General features: G+C 36.5%; 1 protein-coding gene across 1 annotated transcript in view; it reads right to left on the bottom strand.

Annotated features, from left to right (window-relative positions):
- Positions 1–2,680: 2,680 nt before the first annotated feature.
- The window catches only part of LOC127837096 (centrosomal protein POC5-like), a 40,918-nt gene continuing 33,865 nt past the window's right edge, over positions 2,681–9,733 (bottom strand). The window contains exons 11-13 of the mRNA XM_052363934.1: positions 8,780–8,961; positions 7,873–8,043; positions 2,681–4,979 (exon numbers count right to left, since the gene is read on the bottom strand). Of these exons, the coding sequence (XP_052219894.1) occupies positions 4,854–4,979; positions 7,873–8,043; positions 8,780–8,961 (479 nt within the window). The 3' untranslated portion in view covers positions 2,681–4,853. The remainder of the gene's footprint in view (positions 4,980–7,872; positions 8,044–8,779; positions 8,962–9,733) is intronic.

Raw genomic sequence — 9,733 nt, 5'->3', positions numbered from 1 at the left:
TATATATATATATATATATATACAAGTAGATTTCAATTACAAAAATAAAACATATTTTAATGTTCAATTTTTTATCTGCGATAGTTATATAACAAATAAGCGTCAATCTGAACAAGAGTGCATTGTTACAAATATAATATTTTGTAGTTATTGTTTCTGACACTATTTATTAAACTGAAACCATATGAGCCACGTCCTGCAAAAATATGTCATATGACATATGCCGCCTGCGTCGGTCCAGAACAGCATGCAAAAATAGATCATATGACATATGCCGCCTGCGTCGGTCCAGAACAGCATGCAAAAATAGATCATATGACATATGCTGCCTGCGTCGGTCCAGAACAGCATGCAAAAATAGATCATATGACATATGCCGCCTGCGTCGGTCCAGAACAGCATGCAAAAATAGATCATATGACATATGCTGCCTGCGTCGGTCCAGAACAGCATGCAAAAATAGATCATATGACATATGCTGCCTGCGTTCGTCCAGAACAGCATGCATATTCCGACAGTCCGGTAAGGAGCTACCATGTCCGCTATAACTCACGCTTGGTTTAGTTCTCTTACCACACGACAGGGTAAGTCCTGACCAGACTGCGCAGGTTGGTCAGAAGCTACGCTGGCCGCACATGGCATAAGACCCATTATCGCCAACGGTGATCATACATAGTTTCGTTAACATTAATATATTATACATCAATGATTTTTATTAATGTGTTTAAATATGGCATGGTTCTTTAGCGGTAATAGTCCGCTTTTTCGCCCTGACCAAATACAAGTAATACAGTTTATCAAAAAATGGTTCATTATTTAGTTTTTGCTACCACTCATATGAAGTTTTATCGAGCATGTTGGCGTAGATTAGCAGATAAAATTACAGTCGTACGTAACATCAACTCTGGTTGTTTATTTTTTGCATAACACTAATGATTTGATAGCACTTTCGTTCCAAGTACAAAGTCTTAAAGGGATCTTTTCACGTTTTGGTAAATTGACAAAAGTTGTTTTAGATTCGCAATTTTTCGTTTTAGTTATGATATTTGTAAGGAAACATTAATACTGAACATTTACCATGGTCTAATATAGCCATTATATGCATCTTTTGACGATTTAAAAACCTGAAAAATTATAAAGCGTTGCAACGCGAAAAGATTGAATAATTTGGAGAGTTCTGTTGTTGTCGTTAAATTTTGTGAAACTACAAAGATTGCTTATATAAACTATAAAATACGTATTTCATACATATGTGGCAGGATGACCGAGCGGTCTAATTCGTTTTTACTTCAGGACTCCGGGGGTCACTGGTTCGAGTCCTGCTGCGGGTTACTTTTTCCCTTTTTTTAATATTATTCTTGATGTTTTACTAGAGCTTTTAAGATCCAATGTTTACATTTATCAATATAAAGCATTTAATGAAAAACTTCAAAACATGCCAAAATCTGTAAAAAGGCCCCTATAACAAATAATGCAGTATTGCAAAGGTAATCAAACTAAGATGATTTTCGGTCGAACCAATGTATGGTATCCAACGCCGATTTTACATCCAAATGTTAGCCACTACGTTTACCATAAGCACCTTATCGATTCATACATAGTCAAGCTAATGTATTGATGAAATGTTTGAACAAACTTGGAAATTATTAATCTAAAAAAATACCGGTGTATACGTCTAGGCAATCAAGACGTTTTCGCTTTGAACATGGCATTGAATAACCAGCATGAAATTCTGGTTCACGCGCGTGGCATGTCAGCCTTTCGTTAATGCTACCTTCCCACTATCACGATTGATGCCACCATTGCAGTCATTGTCGTAATCGTGAAAATATCGTGGTGATCACATTGGGCCTTAAAAGATCGTGATATCAATTTTGATAATCATGCTTCCAGGTCGCACATAATGTAGTCGTGAAGACTCTGCGACAACCTGTACACAAACTCTGAATTTCACACACACTTTGATAATCACGCTAATAGCGTAAACGTTCTGAACAGGCATAACATTACTAGTCTACCATGAATACGATCAACATCGCCTTTGTAAATTGGAATGTTCCTATCAAATCGTAACACAACGTGACAAATCTTATATATTCGTAGTACCATATCGTGGTATTCACAACTTCTATCTTATGCAAGAAAATGTTAAGCTGTCAATGATAAATGAAGTCGATAGTCATTCGATAGTATTTGTATAATTTGGTTTAAGTCGCGACTATATTTGTGAAAGATACAGAACCACAAATAATTGTAAACATTTTTACCCTTAAATATGCCCTTGACCTCTGACCTACCGTTCTCTCCTCTTCAACCGTTCTCTTTAAAGCGCAACAAACTCCTGTCATAAAATTGTGCACATTTCTCAAAAGGAAAGCACGAAAACGCCACCGCACATCAAAAGGGAACTAACTCGTACATCACTAAAAGTGACCGCTTACAATCATTTTTAAATTATTATTATAAATAATGCAAGTTCGATTTCATGGAGAACTACCTGTAGTTAACAGTTCTTCAGTCATTCAAAGATTCGATCAATGCCGGGTTACCCATTATTTATTTATTTATTTAAACATTGTTTATAATTCTATTGGACTATGCAAGGAAACTCCCAGCTGTGTTTGCTACCGATTTTCTTGACTGGGATTAAAAACGAAATAAAAACAACAACAACAAACAATGACTCTCCACATTTTACATCGGTAAAACATAAATCTAGACTAGCTAACGAATTTAAAATGCGATTCATCACAAACAAATTAAACAGAATAAATAATGTAAATGAGCTGTACAACAGAACTTCAAATGCATTTCAGTTGTAAAGGTCAAATCATGAGTTAGAAAAAATAAAAGAAGAAACAAAATTGAACAGAATGAATAAATTAGAAATGTATATTGTTTAAAAGGGATTCTCATAAATAAATACAAAATAATAAAACATGATATAATAAAACATTCACTTCATAGTAGGTAGTACACTTGGTTTTAAAATATAATATCTGAATATCTAATTTATACAATGGATTTATTATTTCTTATTACAAGAAAACAAAATTGAGTTCCGAGTTCAGAGACATTGTCCCCCACATAGGGCTTTGAACTAGTGACCCCAATTTCCATAAGGGTCATCTTATGTCCAAGGCAAATGCACATGGGAAGTATCAAGCCAATTGGTCAATATGTTGACAATTTATTGATCGGAAACGATTTTGATATTTACTGTGACTTTGACCTATGACCCCAATTTCAAAAGGGGTCATTTTCTGTCCAAAGCCAATGCACATGTAAAGTATCAAGCCAATCGGTCAATTTGTTGTATAGTTCTTGATCGGAAACGAAATGGTCTACCGACAGACACACCGACATCCTGCAAAACAATAAACTCCCTCTTTTTTGAAGGGGGTGATAATAAAAAACACAATGACTTATAACCTGAACATTTTTGATCAAGTGAGATAGCATCAAAGACAACACATTTAACTATATAACACATTCAGATTTAAAACATGAATTTAGGAGACACTTATTCCCAACCAAACGGTGAAACACTCTTTAAACTCTAACATCATTAGTTCTACCCACTGCAAAGGCTTGAGACTCGTACATTGTAAATGCTTGTATTTAAACCCGCCTGAGATTTGTGTGAGCTCCAAATCTGTTCAGGTTTTGAAGTATAAATACATTAAATTACAATCACAAACAAGGGACAAAATTGTCACAAAACCAGGTTTTCAATATAAAAAAAAAAGTCTGATAAAGGGAGACAATTCAAAATGTGTATTGTTACCCCCTTGTTTCAAATTTAATCTATTTTTACTTGAGACGACCTTGATTTCAATTTGAAAAAAAAAGTTCTGATAAAGGGAGACAACTCAAAATGTGCATTGTTACTGATTTTGCATAGTTACCCCCTTGTTTCAAAATCAATCTATTTTTAGTTGTGGCAACCTTAACCTTGGAGATATCGACGTAATTCTTTCACGCGACACACCGTCCAATGATGGTGAACAAATGTGCCAAATGATTTTAAAATCTCACAATGAACGACATAGTTATGGCCCGGACAAGCTCATTTATGGCCATTTTTGACCTTTGAAATCAAAGTGTGACCTTGACCTTGGAGATATCAACATAATTTTTTTGCACGACACACCGTCCAATGATGGTGAACAAATGTGCCAAATGATTTTAAAAGCTCACAATGAACGACAAAGTTATGGCCCGGACAAGCTTGTTCCGCCGGCCCGCCAGCCGTCATTTGCCAATCTAATAACCAGTTTTTTCCTTCTGAAAACCTTGTTAAAAAAGTATGATCGATTAATTTAAATATATACAATATAAACCCCAGCAGTACCACAGAATCCATAATACTGTTGAATAATTCTTAAAAAGTGTAACTATTTTACATTAATTTTATGATTATCAGGCTTGTTTTTTAACAGTATTAAACACTGGGCTGTTTATTTGCTCCTAATTTGCAGTTATACACTGAACATTAATATGAAACGAATATAATATTATGTTTGTATATTTTAAATTAATATTCTCCTTTCACTATGTAAATCACATGTCTGTGTGCTTTTGATTTATTGCTAATTTGCTGCTAACCACTTCTTAACTGTCAATATACAAAAAAATATATATGTGTACCTTTTACAATATTCATTTATTTATGTTCTTCTTTCATAGTACTGCCATGTTATTAAGCCAACCTGCTCTAAACATCAACTCTTATTAGATAGAATTAATCACAAAATTATCCTGTTCATTGAGACTCAACCACGATCCAGTTGCTTTAAGGCTACTGCAATGGTGTACTTTTCTTCTTGGTACATGCTTTCTGCAATGATCGACTATTCTACATGTTTGACAGTCTGCACATTTATCTGCCCTTGACCAGCAATCTTCCGTGATCTGTCACCAGAGGGGGCAGTTGATGGACGGGGATATTTGCCAGCTACTGCATGGGGCATTGTTTGCTGAAAGCAGACCGAAGCATCAAGTACACAAGACGCCAATAGAAAACTAACAAGGGCTGTTTGTAAAACATGCATGCCCCCCATATGTACTGTCAGTTGTAGTGGCAGCTATTGTGTGAATACGTTTTTTGTCACTGTGATCTTTACCTTTGACATAGTGACCTGAAAATCAATAGGGGTCATCTGCCAGTCATAATCATTGTACCTATGAAGTTTCATGATCCTAGGCCTAATTATTCTTGAGTTATCATCAGAAAACCATTTTACTGTTTCAAGTTACTGTGACCTTGACCTTTGACCTAGTGACCTGAAAATTAATAGGGGTCATCTGCCAGTCATGATCAATGTACCTATGAAGTTTCATGATCCTAGGCATAAGCATTCTTGAGTAATCATCCGGAAGCCATTTTAGTATTTTGAGTCACTGTGACCTTGACCTAGTGACCTCAAAATCCAAAATTACTGTTTCAAGTTACTGTGACCTTGACCTTTGACCTAGTGACCTGAAAATTAATAGGGGTCATCTGCCAGTCATGATCAATATACCTATGAAGTTTCATGATCCTAGGCCAAAGCATTCTTGAGTTATCATCCTGAAACCATTTTACTATTTCGAGTCACTGTGACCTTGACCTTTGAACTAGTGCCTTGAAAATCAATAGGGGTCACCTGCCAGTCATGATCTCTGTACCTATGAAGTTTCATGATCCAAGGCCTAAGCCTTCTTGAGTTATCATCCAGAAACCATTTTACTATTTCGAGTCACTGTGACCATGACCTTTGAACTAATGCCTTGAAAATCAATAGGGGTCATCTGCCAGTCATGATCAATGTACCAATGAAGTTTCATGATCCTAGGCCAAAGCCTTCTTGAGTTATCACCCAGAAACCATTTTACTATTTCAAGTAACTGTGACCTTGACATTTGACCTAGTGACCTGAAAATCAATAGGGGTCATTTGCCAGTCATGATCAATGTTCCTATGAAGTTTCATGATACTAGACGTAAACATTCTTGAGTTATCATCCGGAAACCATTTTACTAGAAAATCATTTCGAGTCACTGTGACCTTGACTTTTGACCTAGTGACCTGAAAATCAATAGGGGTCATTTGCCAGTCATGATCAATGTACCTATGAAGTTTCATGATCCTAGGCCTAAGCGTTCTTGATTTATCATCTGGAAACCATTTAACTATTTCGAGTCACTGTGACCTTGACCTTTGACCTAGTGGCCTTAAAATCAATAGCGGTCATCTGCCAGTCATGATCAATGTACCAATGAAGTTTCGTGATCCTAGGCCTAAGTGTTCTTGAGTTATCATCTGGAAACCATCTGATGGACGGACGGACATCCATCTGGTGGACGGACCGACATGTGCAAAACAATATACCCCCTCTTCTTCGAAGGGGGGCATAATTATCATTTAAATGGATCATACCAAATTCCAGTTATATAAATATCAATTCGTCAATTGAAAGGTTAAGAGCCTAATGTAAATTTACGGCCTTTGACCCACAACTACAACTATGCAGTCATAACTGACGCCTTGACTGTGATTGGGAATATTTATGTTAACTTTTATCCAAATCGAAGCAGGTACTACAATTTCACATAGAAGAAGAGAACATATACATTTTCATACACACGTACTGAAGTTCACTCAAACATTGCTCAGTAAGCTGAGAGATATTATTGCCAATATAAAATAATGGTGTATTTAAAAAACATGGCCAACATGGACAGGCTAGTCATTCCATAAAAATGATTGTGAAAACACTCAGCAGACTCTTTAGCTTTAAGAGACTTCTTCACAGCAATTCATCATTTTTATATATATTTAAAACAAGATGTGTTTGTGAAACACAATGTCCTCCTATATGATGTTTGACCTTGTAGGATGACCTTGACCTTGTGAAGGATGACCTTGACCTTTCACCACTCAAAATGTGCAGCTCAATGAGATACGCATGCATGCCAAATATCAAGTTGCTATCTTCAATATTGCAAAAGTATTCATAAAATAAGTGATTTGGGCCACATATATTTGACCTCTGACCTTGAAGGATGACCTTGACCTTTCACCACTCAAAATGTGCAGCTCCATGAGATGCACATGCATGCCAAATATCAAGTTGCTATCTTCAATATTGCAAAAGTATTTATAAAATAAGTGATTTGGGCCACATATATTTGACCTCTGACCTTGAAGGATGACCTTGACCTTGACCTTTCACCACTCAAAATGTGCAGCTCCATGAGATACACATGCATGCCAAATATCAAGTTGCTATCTTCAATATTGCAAAAGTCTTCATAAAATGAGCGATTTTGGCCACATATATTTGACCTCTGACCTTGAAGGATGACCTTGACCTTGACCTTTCACCACTCAAAATGTGCAGCTTCATGAGATACACATGCATGCCAAATATGAAGTTGCTATCTTCATTATAGCAAAAGTTATTGCAAAATGTTAAAATTGGCGCAAACAGACCAACAGACAGACCAACAGACCAACAGACAGGGCAAAAACAATATGTCCCCCACTACTATAGTGGGGGACATAAAAAAGGAAAATTTTGTAAAACTACTTTTTGCAATGGATGTGAAATAACATCTCAGAATAAACCCTTTCCCATTCAGAAGCAAAGTGAAAACGGCTATGTTCAAACAGCATAAAAACAGAACAACCTGCGAGTAACTCACAGTCTGTTCAGGTTTTATGCTGCTTACTGCTCACCAGTATATAGAGGATGGAAATGAAGCCTTTAAAACTTGAATCTAGTAAGAAAGGTCTTTAATAAATTTAACTTTCTGAGGGCCTACAAATGTGTCAAAATACGTATCTAAGTGGTAAAGGGTTAGGAAGGGCCTAGGGCTGTATCTAACCTTGTTGACTGGTTGGTGCCTCTCTACCACTACGGAGCTCATGGGTGGGGCCAGAGGTTGAGAGCCCGCACCGCCGCCCTTGGGCTTCCCAGAGTCCACTCGGGACGTGACCTTGTGGCTTAAAACCTTGGATGTGGTGACCATTGGGGCTTTGGACTTGCCCGTCAGAACCTGAAACATGGTAGTTTAACAAGGTTTAATGTATACAAAAAACTAAGAAATTTAATTTGAAGACTTTAACTGCTTATGTACTCACAAATCGTCCTGTAGGTAAAAAGAAAGAAAGAATTGCTGTTACTTAGTGGAGAAGGCAAAAGTTGATCATGATACCATAATGGTTGAATTGCTGTGCATCTTAACTCCAAATCATTAATTAGCTAATTAACATTCATAAAAAAATCATGACAACATTACAAAACCAGGTTGTCTATTTGTAGATACAGTGACCTTGACCATGATATACCTGGCTTCAAACAAATTCTAAAAGTTAGGTCTACAAGCGAGCTTCCTATATGTACACACACACATTCAGAACAGTACCTCCATCAAAAGTCAAGTTGTTGAGCCTAAGTCCTTTTAAGAAATAACAATGACACTGAATTAGCAACACATATGATGAAAAGACAGGTCCTCATGAAAGCTTTTATTTTATAAAAAAAATCATCAATATTTGTTTTTGCAAACTTATTGTATTGCCTAGAAACCATCTGTTGGACAGCATCTCCCCCCGCCCCCCCTCCCCGTACACACACTCGCCAATGTAATAACCTGGGTTTTAAACTTCATTGAAAACCAGGTTAAAATCATTTAATCAGTAAATAATTTATTTATGCCTTACACAACTACACTAAGGTCTTAGTTCATTGCATTCTTCCCAACAATTACATAATTATTTGAAGTGGAATACCATTGGGTTGGACTGTGTGACAGATGAGGGTCTAGACCCCTCGCTGGTGACGATTCTCTCCCTTGGCGATATAGACTTTCCTGTGCTAGACTCCGAGGCTGGTATAGACTTCCCAGAGCTGAAGTCTTTTTCAGGTAGACTTCTTTCAAGGTTCACGTCATCCATGTGTTGGCCATTGGTACCTGCAAAATATTCATGCAAAGAGGTCATTTTGATTGCAGATGTAAAATTTGTAGCGCATTGAACTATGAGATCTTTACTTTTGTATACAAGTTTTATAGCGCCTTAAAACAACATACAGTATCTTTAGTGGAAATAATGTGCAGTACATCTTTTTTTCTTTAAAATAGAAATTGTAATGCCTAACAGATAACATTGTTTTATATAGGTCTGCTCTGTATACACTTCTCAGTTGACAGCGTGTTATTATGCTACATGTGTTGGAAATCATTATGGGTGATTATATTGACAAGAAAATTATATTTCAAAACAAGATGCTTCGTTTTATAAAAAAAACATGTCCCCAGTGGATTCCTTGTAAGTGTTGATTCAATATCCAACTGAATAAATCAAAGTCCAAAAGTAGATCGCTGTCAGTCTAAATGCTGCCAGGTTTTATGGCTGTGTTAAAAGTGTTCATAGATAACATCCATGCTAACATCACAGCTTGGTTGCACGCAGTTTTGAAGCTAGATGCCTTATTTTGGGCTAACCAAGAATGTGGACTTTCCAATTAAGTCCAAAAGGAGGTAAATTTCAAGATAAAATTGAGGTCAGGTGATATGGGTGTGAAAAAAATACATCATCCGTTTAAGTGTCAAAGCATGTAAGATGCATTATTGATGTCATAAAAAGTTTGTCATTTTGGTTAACCTTGAGGGGCAGGAGAAAAAAATAAATAATGGCAAGGTCAGTTGCTATATGCCTCCTGGCACTTGTAGCATGCACAATATT

Source organism: Dreissena polymorpha, chromosome 7, assembly GCF_020536995.1.
Source record: "Dreissena polymorpha isolate Duluth1 chromosome 7, UMN_Dpol_1.0, whole genome shotgun sequence".
In the NCBI taxonomy this organism is placed as follows: Eukaryota; Metazoa; Mollusca; class Bivalvia; order Myida; family Dreissenidae; genus Dreissena; species Dreissena polymorpha.
Note: the sequence above shows the minus strand (reverse complement) of the source record. Positions and strands in the feature narration are given on the sequence as shown.